At 37.4% G+C, this 13523-nt stretch overlaps 1 protein-coding gene across 9 annotated transcripts in view; it reads left to right on the top strand.

The window, feature by feature from the left end:
- The window catches only part of ITCH (itchy E3 ubiquitin protein ligase), a 232467-nt gene that overhangs the window by 41021 nt on the left and 177923 nt on the right, over nucleotides 1–13523 (top strand). For all 9 annotated transcript variants that reach the window (XM_048963529.1, XM_048963528.1, XM_048963526.1 and 6 more), the window contains exons 10-18: nucleotides 834–1008; nucleotides 2064–2130; nucleotides 3959–4043; nucleotides 5587–5715; nucleotides 6334–6406; nucleotides 7362–7433; nucleotides 9135–9223; nucleotides 9833–9992; nucleotides 10268–10401. In XM_048963529.1, coding sequence (XP_048819486.1) covers nucleotides 834–1008; nucleotides 2064–2130; nucleotides 3959–4043; nucleotides 5587–5715; nucleotides 6334–6406; nucleotides 7362–7433; nucleotides 9135–9223; nucleotides 9833–9992; nucleotides 10268–10401 — 984 coding nt within the window. The remainder of the gene's footprint in view (nucleotides 1–833; nucleotides 1009–2063; nucleotides 2131–3958; nucleotides 4044–5586; nucleotides 5716–6333; nucleotides 6407–7361; nucleotides 7434–9134; nucleotides 9224–9832; nucleotides 9993–10267; nucleotides 10402–13523) is intronic.

The following is a 13523-nucleotide window of genomic DNA, read 5'->3' as shown; positions in this document are numbered from 1 at the left end:
TCTATTGCAATTCATTCAGGCTTAACTGATCCATGTGTTAGAGAATTACAAAGTAAAAGCACATGGGACAGTGAAGAGAATTAGATTTTAAAGAACAAATCAAGCTGGCAGAGAGTAAAGGGAACCTAATTGTTGTATTCAATTATTATTATTTTCATTTTTTTAATTTTGAGAGGATTTGTTACTGTATTATTAAAACTTACTCAAAACCATAGTGGTTTTATTCAAATTTGGGGATTGGATTGGAACCTGATGGTCTTTAAGGTCCCTTCCAACCCAAGCCTTTCAAATGTGAAGTTTTCTAAATAGTGTTGATGTTTGGGGACTGAAATATTGAGGGAGGGTGGGAGGGGGAAATCCCCTCTCCCCAGCAAACAAGAATTTCTGTCCAAACAGATTGAACTTATTGAAAAGAGCGTGAAGAAATCTTGTATTGTACCACTCAGCTATCTGAGTTTTTCTTGTCTTTATGAGAAGCCTGCAGATTATTGTCTTACAGATTGGCTGGGGTAAATGCAGTAGTAACAGTACATTATTGACAGTGTTTGGTGTAGCACTTGAAAGGTAGGTTTCAACCTTTCAGTGCTTAAACTGGAAGTGCAGGAATTAGAGTGAATCTGAGTTGGGAAGAACATAGAGGGGATTACATGTTATTTTAGCTCTTTACATAGCATTAGTGGAGAGTAAAAGATGAAAACCACATCTATTAATGAGCCTGTGCCTCAGGTCTGCTTCCAAATGTAATGGCTGTTTGCCTGTACGTGCTGCTGAACCATTACAACTGGCTGCTCTTGAGAACTCGCAGATCTAATTTTATTTTTAATTTTTTAAAGCTGGGAGCGACGAGTTGACAACATGGGGAGAATTTACTACGTTGACCACTTCACGAGAACAACAACGTGGCAGAGGCCAACGTTAGAGTCTGTCCGAAATTACGAACAGTGGCAGCTTCAGCGCAGTCAGCTTCAAGGAGCGATGCAGCAGTTCAATCAGAGGTTTATCTATGGGGTAAGAAATGCAGTGCTGACTGTAAAAGCTAAGAGAAGCATCTTTTCCGAGTTCTGAACCCATTATTCTCTCTTCTGCAGATTGAAGCTGGGTTTATACGATTGTTTTGAGCCTGTTTGTGGGTGACTTCTTCTGGCAATGATTCCAGCCTTCATTACAGTTTATTCTTGAGATGTATCTTAGCTTTGAGTTTGTGGCATGGGATGAAGTAGTAATTGGTAACCTTGGCCCATGTCCTTGCAATGGCTGTAGACAGCTTGATGGTTTTTGCATATATATAATATATATTACAGCTGAATATATCTGATGTTCTTTTTAAAATTTATGTCTAATGTCGATAAAATTAGTGCTGTTTTATTTATATTGTGTCTTGCAATGGCTTAGCCAAAGACTGGGAAGGAAGGCAGGCTCACGGGACATGTTTCTACTCTGGGTGAAATGAAATGAATGTAATCAAGGCAGAGGAATTGAAGATAAACCTTCCAGAATTGCAAGTGTATTGCTTGCCTCTGAATAGCAGGAGTAATGCCTATAACAGTAGGTGCAGTGCCTCTGAAGTAGGCTACAGAAACTGAAATGCTACTAGCCTGTCAAGAACAGAGCAGGTTCTGAGTGGTGGGGAAAAGAGTACTGTATGCAGGAATGAAGTGGCTTGCTTTCTGATTATTTGGGGTAATACTGTACTAATTTCCTTCTGCTTAGGCAGGGGCACTTCACAAAGGATAATTATTTTCTTGGCTCTGCAGTTCATGAAGCATGCCAAGGGCTGTAAAATTAGCTAACAGGAGAGCTTAGTACCAGGGAATAAGTGAGGCCAAAGAAAAGACCAATTTGTAATGAACTGTATGCTGTCTTTGCTTGCAGTTTCCACTTTTTTTTTTTTTTTTTTTTTTTTTTGAGGAAAAAAAAAAATGTTGGCATCTTTAGTTATATGTAAAATCAACAAAAATGCATATATACTTCAATAATTTATGATGGCTGCGTTAGAACATCTGGAAAGCAAATGGATGGTAGCTGGCCATTATTAATGCACCATTTGTTTGTGTGACTTGCAGAACCAGGACTTTTCTTCCACTCAGAACAAAGAATTCGATCCCCTTGGCCCACTGCCACCTGGATGGGGTAAGGCTGATTTGAAATAACATTTTGTAGGGCAGTGTAATTAGACATTAAAGCATTAAAGATTTCTGCCAAGTTATTTTATCAGCTTTTCTAGGCTGCTTTTGTTTAAATGAAAATCTAGATTATTTTTCCTTTCAAAATTAAATCCAATCAAGCGTTCTGTTAAAATGTCAAGTCCTGACAAGGATGTACAGTTCTGAAGTGCTTTAGAAACTACAGAGTATTCTGTTTTCTCTCAGAAATTATTGTGTCACAATAGCTTCTTTCACACTGTCATCCTATTTTTCACCATTTTCATTAGGCAGGGTTTACCCCCTCTCCCGCCATCCTGGGTATTTATTGCTCTGAAAAGCTTTTGTAATGACAGCTAATAATCACTCCTGGACTTGTCCCTCTCCCTGGGATAAATTTGTTTGGTTTTGTACTTCACAGGTTTAACAGTTTACAGTGAATGCAATTTTTTGTGCATGTGTATAAAAATGTAAAATTTAATTCCTGCTGTGACTGTGAAGCAGATGTGAGAACTCAAGTTTCATGATACACAGGCAGTGTTATCAGGGTTGTTTAATTTTAAAGCAAGTGACTGCCTGTCAGAGTTAGAGTTGGGATTTTGCTGTTTTGTTTTTCAAATGTAACTACTTAGATTTCTGTTCTCATGTAGATGCAACATCACCCCATAACATTGTTGCGCTTTGTTGCACTACACACGCAGTATTTCAAAGTGTGTTTTTCAGACTGATGTTGCTTGGGAAGCCATGAAACTGCATTTCCATATTGAGATGAATGCTGCTGCCAGTGCAGCTCCTGTAGACAAGTGTCTGCTTCCAGACTTCCCTTGTAAATTGGAGCTTTTTACCTATTGTAGTCAAACTTTGGCCTTTTTTTGTCATTTGTCTTCTACATTCTGCATGCCTCATAATTCCCTAAATAAAAATGGTGTAAAGAAATGCCAGATGATCCAGAAGACCAAATCCTTGCATTTATTGTAAACGGTTTAGAGTCATGGACATATATTTACCTGAGCAAAAACCTTGGAAACCATGTTCACTTTCATTTCCTGTCTGTTAGATGAGTATGAAAGATGATACTGCTGTTCACAAACCTCTGTACTCTCTTGATTCTTTTATGTACCTCTGCAGCCTCTTTTGTCTTCATTGTCTGTATGGTTTGTGAAGCATGTAGCAAAAATCAAAGCAGCTGGGATTTCTTGTGGAGAAAACAGCTTCTCTTTTTGCTTGCTTCCAATTGTTTTTTTCTTAGAGCTAAAAAAAACATGGTAAAGGATCTTAATAGAGAAAATCATCTTATCTATGTTTTAATTCTTATACATTTTTAATTTGGAAAAATACCTGAAAAAGCTTTTGAAGAAGTGCAAGAAGAAGGCCAGTGTGTGTAATGAAGGTGAATCTCTTGTGGTTAACTGTTTCCTTCCCACAAATATTTCTGTTGTTACTGTGATGTCCAGACCCTATTAGCTATTAGCTGCACAGTTGTAGACAGCTGATCTTTTCATGGTAAAAATTGAGATGCTAAGAAATTCTGCATGAACACCTTAAGTGCAGCTTTTCACTGGGGATGGGTGATGATGCAGTTTCATATGATTATTAGCAGTTGGAATTATTTAGATAAACTCCTGTTTGTGAATAGCCTAGTAAGGCATAATGTCAATGAAAGTGAAAAGCTGTTGTGTCAAAGGAGGTATGGAGAAACTTGGACACAGGTGAGGCTGTGGCAGGCTCTGGTAGTTGGATTTATTTGTTTCATTTAATGTTTCAACAGTCTGGTAACCTAGGTCTTGAAATTTGTTTTCCTTTTGTATATTTTTTAGAAAAGAGAACCGACAGCAATGGCAGAGTGTATTTTGTCAATCACAACACACGTATCACGCAGTGGGAAGATCCTAGGAGTCAGGGGTAAGAAATCAATTGCAGCTTCTTGTAAATCTGAAGTGAAAATGTAACAAAGTAACAATAATGAGGGCTAGGTGATGCTGCTTGTGGCTCAAACATAGGCTGTTACAGAATCATAGAATGGCCTGAGTTGAAAAAGGATCTTAAAGATCATCCAGTTCCAACCCCCTGCTGTGTGCAGGTCACCAACCAGCAGCCCAGGCTGCCCAGAGCCACATCCAGCCTGGCCTTGAATGCCTGCAGGGATGGAGCATCCACAGCCTCCTTGGGCAACCTGTGCCAGTGCCTCACCAGCCTCTGGGTGGAAAAACTTCCTCCTCATATCCAACCTAAACCTCCCCTGTCCCAATTTAAAACCATTCCCCCATGTCCTATACACAGTTCTCAGATGGTGATTTTTAAAGGATACCACTGAAATGGAGATTGTCAAAAATATCACAGAGTAATAATAGAGTTAGCAGGAAAATCTTGGTCAGCAGCAATGAGTTAATTCCCCAGAACAGTTCCTACTATTTTTATATATTGTATGTATATTTGTATTGCTGCGGGAGAGAGAGAAGGATTTCATGCATCCTGTGATGTAGAAGATTCGGAGTCAAAATATTATTTATCAAACAGACAATAGCAAAGAGATAGAGATGAAAACACAAACTCCAGGAACTGCAGCACTTCCTCCTTATCATTTTTTTAAATTAAAAAAAAAAAAAACTACAAAAGAGAAACAAAGAAAACTTGAGACACCACCACAAGTAATTGATTAGTGTTATTACTATTTAGTTTGGGGTCCAGTTTCTTTGTCTCTCGGAGGTAGGAAGTGAAGAGTGAAGGATGTTTCATCCCAGATTTTCTGAGTGAGATGAAAATTTCCACCAGGTGAAACAACTTCACCTCTCCCTTACACAAGAGGAAGAGAAGTGGAGGTGCTAATAGCTGTAGCCAGAGACGACGGCCTTTCTGTGCCAGGCACATCCGCAGCAGCTAACTGAATGGAAAACACTATTATTTCTAATAACCACCTAAATTTATAGCTTGAAACATGATCCTACAGTGTCTTTCCATGGGGGAAGGTCTCTGGGAACACTTTGGTGGATACTGCTGAAGATTTCCAAGTATTTCAAGATACACTTACACTGATATCAAACTTGAGTTGGAAGTTGTCAGAAAATTACACAAGAGCACTGTTTGTATTTCCTTTATGTTCTTTTATTTTTGTCATTCTGAAACACTCGAAGCTTTTGGCTACTGCAATTATACGTGAGGTAGCTAAAGCTATTTAGTAAGGCAGTGTCAGTTTCAGAGTAAAAATGACAGTTTCTATTTGCTGTTATTCTAGATAATGCAACAGATAGAGCTAAAAATTTGTTTAAACAATCACTGTGGTCTGAGAACTGACTTGAAAATTGGAGAGAACAGGACAGAATAAATGGAAAGTTTCTCAGCCTTCACTTCTAGACGCACTAAAATTGTTACTGTCTCCAGTCACTGGTTGGTTGCCTTAATTGTGTTAAGCTGCATGAAGTTCCCATGTGTTTTCTTGTACTCACAGTCAATTAAATGAGAAACCCTTACCTGAGGGTTGGGAAATGCGATTTACTGTGGATGGCATTCCGTATTTTGTGGATCACAATAGAAGAACCACTACATACATAGATCCCCGCACGGGCAAGTCTGCTCTGTAAGTGTTGACTACTAGCTTTTGAATGTGAAGTTCAACAGCCATCAGTTTTGAAAGTTTATTTCCTCTTTGTTTTGTGTACAGGAAGCTTTTCATGTAACCTTTTTCTTTTCTTTTCTTTTTTTTAGTCCACTGATAACTCCTCCTGAAGAGGAGTGTTTTGAACACTTCAGAATTCCCCTTGCTAACTAGTAGATATGACATGAGGTTTATTGGTATTTCTAATGACCAGATCCCTTTCTTCCATTTACTAGTCTTTCTTTTTGTAAATACACTTTTTCTTTCTTTGCATTTTAGGAGATTAAGTGGAATTAAAACCAGAACTTAAGTACAAACTTAAATTAACCAAATGGTCAATGACATTCCATTCTTCTTATTACATTTCTAAATACAATTAATAGGTAGATACTGTTGAAAAAATACTGCGTTTACACTTTACTGTTTACAAAGGAGAGGTTGTTTTAGTTTAAAAATACAAAAAACCAACTTTCTCAAGTGAAAAGAATATCCAGCCAGAAAGCCAACTGAACCGTGTAGCTACATAGATGATAAATCAGCAGACTTTGTCTTAAATTACGGAGACACTCTTGAAATTCTTTCTTCTTGCTTTGGTTCCAGAGACAACGGGCCCCACATAGCCTATGTTCGGGATTTCAAGGCAAAGGTCCATTATTTCCGATTCTGGTGTCAGGTATGGATTTCTTTATTGGGAACATTTGTTTGCTTTTTTGTGTTCTGCTGACTTGCTGTGAATGAACCACTTATTCAGTGCTCTACAAATAAGATTAATCAAATTAAATTAATTAATTAATTAACCTACTTTAAGTGAATTTAAAAAGGGGAGAAAAAACACCAGGCCTGCGTAAACTGATGGAAGTGGGAAGGCAGCTTTAAAACTTGGTATAGAAAACCTACATTTATTTACAGTTTATTTTGCAAACTGCTGAATTTAAGAGTGCAGTTTTCCTTACGCTGTTAAGGGGATGTGAGAAAGCACAGTATTCTGAAATACGGTTAATACATGATGTAGTTTCTGCATGAATGCTTCTGAAAGAAGAGCAAGATGTCTGGCACAGAACATGTATGTCTAAGCTTGGAAAAATATCCTATGTTACAGATTGGAATGGCCTCATGTAGGAGCAAATTGCACTGTTAGTCTTGGTCCTTTAAATTCTGCAAACACCATAGGATTGTGTAACTTGGTGCCTTGGAAAAAGTCTTTGTTTTAACTGGTTCAGTTTTCAAAAGTCCATGAATTATAGTTTGAAAAAGCAGAGTGGAGCCTAATTTTTCACCTTGCACAGAACAACCACAGAATGTTTTTTTTTTGTATGAAATGTGCTGGAAGGCCTGCTGATTTAGAGTATGTGTTTGATCTTAATGTTTTCCTGCGTTCTGGCAGAGTACACTTTGAAGCTGCTCAAAGCAGGATCAGAAGACCTGTGTACCTTGCTGTAGATCTCAGCTGTGGAAGCAATTGTTCTTTGAATAAATAGAAGTGAAAGTGTCTTGATTGCTGGCTGCTTATATGGATTAGTGACATTTACCTTTACCTCTTAAAACAGTGTCTGTAGTAAACTACAGTTAAAACAGTATTAGAAACATGAAGTGATTGTGTATCTCACCTCTGCAAAATGTCATTTCAGCAACTGGCAATGCCACAACACATAAAGATCACAGTGAGCAGAAAAACATTATTTGAAGACTCATTTCAACAGGTATTGTACTAAAACATATTAGTAGTGGGCCTGAGAAGTTGAATTGAAGTAATCTGTTATCTGTGTGTCATTCTTAATGCCCTGACATCTTAATAATGTTATTTGAATAGAGACGAACAAAAACTAACAGCATGCAGCCTTGCTTGTATATCTAAAGATCATGCAAAAATGTGAAATTGTGTCTCCAAGTGTCACTGTGTCCATGAAACAAATATAAATATATCTATATCTTATCTATCTGTTTATATATGTATATAAATTATTTATTTTTCCACTAAGTTCTTTAAAATCTTGTTTTGGGAAGAGTGCAGCTCCCCCTCCTCTGGAAGTTAGCGTGCTCTGCTGTGTTGGCACACTTATCCTGTGTTCCATAAGCACACTTTTGTACCAAAATACATTAAGCTGAACTTGTCTCAGTGTTAGGGATCTTCAGAAGAATAATGAAGTGGTTGAAAGAAAACCAAAATGATTAATTGTATTTAAATTACTAGTAGCAAAATTTCACAATGCTTTGAGACTTAAACCACGCTTAAAATTTGTTTCTGTACAATATTTGGAAGTGCTTTGGAATTCCCCTTTTACTTTTTTAATGTTAATTGTGGCAATAATTGCTTCCGCTGCTTGTTAAATAGAAGCTGAGAGCAGCTGTTTTTCAATCTGATAGAAACAAATTTGAGCATGCAGAAACAACATGAGAATCTGCTTGGTCAAATAATAAAGGGGGCTAGTAGCAGACAAAACAAGCCCTGGAACTGAAAATTGACTCCAAACTAATTTCTAAAATTGCACTTTGTCATTTTATAGTAATTGTAGAAGTAATAAAATTATGTTACTACTAGAAAGAAGCAAGAGAGAGGTAGTATGACCATGTACATGTCAACAAACCTTGGAATGTTTAAGAAAACATGCTGCTTGATCAGTAGTTTAGATGATGTAACCACAAAGACCGAACTGTAGTTAACCATTTGTCAGTAGTAGTTATTTGTGTTGGAAATACAGAATTTGCTGTGATAATAACTACAGGCTAGTAGAGATTTTAAAATAATTTTTTATCTAAATTCTATACCTGTCATTGCAAACAATTTTTATTCTAGGTGGGTTTTTTTTGTGTGTGTGTGTTTTCTCTTCACCGCTTGTAACTTGGGTGCCCCTCAGGTACCATTCAATATTGTATTTTAAAGATCCTGAATGTATGTGCTTTGGCCCCATATTATTTTTTGGCTGTTTTTTCTTTTTTTTTTGTCAGGTACTTATGTGCAGGCTGTTGGCCTAAGCATGCATCTTTGATTTGCAAATTATTATTTTTCTTTCTAGTTAATTTGTGGAAATATGTTTGCTACTAACCCCTCAATGAACGTTAGATATCAGGACAAACTTTGTTACAGGAAGGGCTGTTAAGCAGTGGAATGGGCTCCCCAGGGAGGTGGTTGAGTCACCATCCCTGGATGCGTTTAAAACTGTTTGGATGTGGTGCTCAGGGCCATGATTTAGCAGAGGGCTGTTAGAGTTGGGTAGGATGGTTGGGTTGTGGTTGGACTCGATGATCTTTAAGGTCTTTTCCAACCTGAGCAATTCTGTGATTCTGCTATTTCATGAATTCATGTTTCGTTGAATGCTGCTTGGTGTAGTAAATAGTAATATGCCCAGCCAATGCTTACAGCTGTTTTCTTCACGTAAATGGGTTGTTTTTCTTTTACTAAGATAATGAGCTTCAGCCCTCAGGATCTGCGGAGACGTTTGTGGGTTATTTTCCCTGGTGAAGAAGGCTTAGATTATGGAGGTGTTGCAAGGTAAGCTGAACTAAAATGGCAAATAATGGTTTTTCCTGCAAGCTTTTCTGAAGGCTTCTCTGAAGTACATCCTTGGACTGCAGTGCTTTCAGAATATTAGCAAAACTCATTCCTAATCTTTCCTTAGAATATCACTGCATGCCTTAAAACTGTTTAAGACTCTTTTCAGTTCACTTTAGGAATTGCTTTAATCTGTCTCAACAGATGCACAGTTTATTGGCTTTGTCATGATTGTTGATAACCACAGTAGAGGTTTACTGAAAATGGGTGGAAATCTACTTTCAAGTCAAACCTCTTACGTGAATGTAATGAGAAGAGCATAAATTAATTAGCATTGCCTAAAAGTTTACAATTTAAGCCTATGATAGCATTTTAATTGCCTGTTTAAAATGAGGAGTCATTTTTCACACCACTGATGGTAGGATAACATTGTAACTTTGCTTACTAAACCATCATTTTTGTTAGTTTCAGTTCAGTTTAGCCATAGTTTCTGGGAAAGAAGTCAGCTTGACTACTTGTATTGGCAAGTTTCTAGGTCAACTTTCAGCTTATCAGTTCGGTCAGCTCATTTTTAATCTTTTGAAATGTACTTTTTGTTTGTGATTTCAGGGAATGGTTCTTTCTGTTATCACATGAAGTTTTGAACCCAATGTATTGCCTGTTTGAATATGCTGGAAAAGATAACTACTGCTTACAGATAAACCCAGCCTCCTACATTAATCCAGACCATCTGAAATACTTCCGTTTTATTGGAAGGTTCATTGCCATGGTATGTTCAAAAACAAAAGTTATCTCTGTAATTTTTCCTTTAAATATTTTGTCATCAAATGAATAATTAAAAATGCATCTTTGAGCTAAAATTTTTACGAGGTGTTTGGGTATAACTACTATGAGTATAAATGAATCAAATATATTAGCAGCTGTAATATTCTGGGTTGCTCTAATATTGAGCTCTCAAATTTTGTTGGTTCACAGTACAGAATGTTGTCATATTGAGTATTCAGTCATCCTTTGCATTATTTTGTCTGTTTTCATGTTCTTCAGGCTTTGTTCCATGGAAAATTCATTGACACTGGTTTCTCTCTGCCGTTCTATAAACGTATCTTAAACAAGCCAGTAGGACTCAAGGATTTAGAATCTGTTGACCCAGAGTTTTACAACTCTCTCATCTGGGTAAAGTGAGTTTGACTTGATTTTGTTCTTGAAATGGCAATAAAATGTTTATTTTTTCACTCATGCCAGAAAGGAAATGTAAATTTATTACTGAAAAAAACCCAAACCACCAGTGAGCAGCAGGGTATGTCAATTACAGAACAGTAATGGAACTCTTACCCTCATTTGAGATACACAAATAATTAGATATGCAAGACTCCATTGCATTTTTAGTTCACTGGATATTCTACACAGCATCTTGTGTTCCATTATTACTATTTTTAAATAAATGTAGCTAGACAGAAGCGGTACTCTTGCATGCTGTTACTAATAACACAAGTAAATTCCATTGAACCTGGAAATCAGCGAAAGAAACCAGCAAAAATCCTGTCAGTAGTGCTTTAAAATAGCTGGTTTAGTTAGAAAGCACGTTGGGACTTACAGTGACTTGCAGTTAGTAAATGTAGCTTATTATTTGCTGTCACGTAATTCTTATGTCAGTCGTAGCTGCATTTTTTACTGGACAGTTAATATCAAGGATTTAAAGTTAATTCTTGTATATTTTCTAGCTGTTGTTGCTTTTTTGCTCCAAGGTGGATGATTTAAGCCCATTTCTACATCTAGCCTTCCATGTATGCATTGTCAGTCATTTGTGCGCTCTACATTCGTATTCTTTTTAAGTCCTCTTCACTCCTTTGCAGATTTCCTCTCCAGAGAGCAGTGAGTAGAAAGGATCTGCAGTTTATAGACGAGAACTGTTTTGGAAATGTCACAAAAAATACCACTTAGTAATAATTTTAAACAGCATTTAGTTTTAAGGCATTGTAATTCGGTACTAATTCTATAAGAGCAAGATTTGAGGGTTGTTATGCATCGTTTCTTCTAATAGCAGTGGTGATTTTCTTTTCCTGACAGTTAAAAGCAGGAATTGGGGGCTGAGGAGTAGAAGGGACATAAAGTCAGTTAAAACTTCTACTGCTGTAATAATAAATAACAATTTTTTAAAAATCTGCAGAGTTAGGCTGGTTTATGTGTCTAGAGAGGTAAAACTTATTTCACTCCAGAAAGATGAAGTGTTTTTTAAAAAGCTTAGGAGATGAATGCATTTTTTAAAAGCAGAAACGTGACAGACAAAAAGTAGTGAATGTCTGGTGATGGATCTTGGGAGTGTTATCGTAAGCAAGGAAGAAAGGGTGAGAGAGCTTTTGAGATATTTGCAAGTTGAAATAGGAGTTTTGGATCAGTTTTGAAGAAGTAGCCTGTTCTGTGCTGGGTAATGTGCTGTTAGAAGGTGTGTAAGTGAACGTTTCATTAGGAAACTTCAGTAGTTGGTATTTGAGTAAAGATGCCGAGAAATTGAGACCTGAAAGGGAAAAAAAAGATGGAAGGCTTGATTCTTGTAATTAAAGAACCTCTAGTAGGTGTGTATTTCTTTCTTTATAAGAAGAAGACACCATTTGTTATCTGCAGCGTCTGATGCACGGACTCAGATGTGAATGATCCAAATCATTTCTTACAAGTTCTCACATCACTTCACAGGTTTTCTTTTTCTAGCTTTCCCATCCACCCCTACGACTTCCCCATCCACCTTTACATGCCAGCAGAGCATTCTACAAACACTCTTCAACCGTTCACTCAGGCACTTCTCCAGTCAGAGCCATGAGATGTTCGTTCTTCTAGAGGTGTCCTTGGTCCTCATGCTGTTTATCTTGTTCCACAGCTGCTGCTCTAAACAGTTTTTGTTGAATTCCCACAGTTATCCTGTGACTCACTGGGTTTTAGAAACCAAACAAATACAGCAGTGAGAGAAAGGCAAGCTACAGGAAAGAATTTTACACTAATTGCTCTTTAATCAAGGCGCATGGAACTTGTGAATAAATTCTAAGAAGTACCACGTGTAACAAAATTTACCTTAAGAACAATGTCAATCCATTCCTGTTCTGTGGAAAGTCTAAGAGTGAAGGAGTGGTATTAACCTTGTGTGAACATAGCCACCTCTTTGCATTTGTCTGTGCAGTACAGGTGAGCTGGGCACTTGTTCAGCACTATCGTTTGCACATTTCAAAGCAGTGTTTTGGGTTTTTTTTAATAACATCTGATAGATAACTTGAAGGTCTTTTGGTGCAGAAGTGTGTTGTATTTATTCTCTGTATAGTTCTTTTGATGCTTGTGTTACTGTAATGGATCAAAAGAGAGCACAGAGCCTTCTGCATATCAGTACTAAGCTACTTGTCAGTGGCAGTGAAGAGGACTTGTAGATATTACAGATTACTTTTTCCCCCTCCTCACCTTTACTTCAACGTGTGCAGCATTACCAGACAGCATTCAGGTGATAGTTTGTGTGAGCTTTCCAAGTACAAGAAGTTTGAGTATGTTTCCAAGTAGGACCAGCAGTCCTACCAGGAGAAGCTTACACAGGAGGTATAGGGAGCTAGGAAACTCAGAACTTGTCCAAAACAGCTTTTGCATTTCACTCTAAATGTTAGTTTCAAATTCCTGGTTACGTACGCTTTTATTAATTTACACTTAGTATTTTGAGGGGGTTTCTTTTTGGCTAGTTTGGCTGTTTGGATATATATTTTTTTTAACTTCTAGTTCATTGCCTCAGAAAAAAAAGCGATGAGGAAACTTAGGGCTGTAGCAAGAACTTTTCTGAAAGCTATCTCTAGCAAAAACACAAGCTATATATCAATTGCAGTGTCTGTACTGATACAGCAGTCTTCTAATCTGGAGTTCATGAAAGCTTTGCCCCTTTTTGAGTAAACACGGAAGTTTGTGAGCATTTCAAAGAGGAACCTTCAGACCTCTAAGCACTGTGCACTGAGCTCTACATGCAGAGGTCAGCAGCTGGACCTGCTTACCAGCACTGCTGAAGGAAATGACTGTAAGTGTGCAGTAAAAAAAAAATCACAGCTGGCAGAGTGTGGATACCATGTTATTAATCACCAAAAAAGCAAATGATGCAAGTTCCCAGGAAATTTTGCAGTAACGTGGAATAACTTTCTGCTCGTTTTTCTCATTTCCACTGTTTCAGAAAATCTGCAGAATTACTTTGTTTGGAAAGTCCTTGAGAGTTCATCTAGTGAGGCCCCTCTGCTCAAGCCGAGTCAGTTAGAGCAGGTGTCTTTCATTTGAAAGGAAGAAGTAA

The sequence above is a fragment of the Lagopus muta genome, chromosome 16, assembly GCF_023343835.1.
Source record: "Lagopus muta isolate bLagMut1 chromosome 16, bLagMut1 primary, whole genome shotgun sequence".
Classification (NCBI taxonomy): domain Eukaryota; kingdom Metazoa; phylum Chordata; class Aves; order Galliformes; family Phasianidae; genus Lagopus; species Lagopus muta.
The sequence above is the reverse complement of the archived record's forward strand: the minus strand, read 5'-3'. Positions and strand labels throughout refer to the sequence as shown.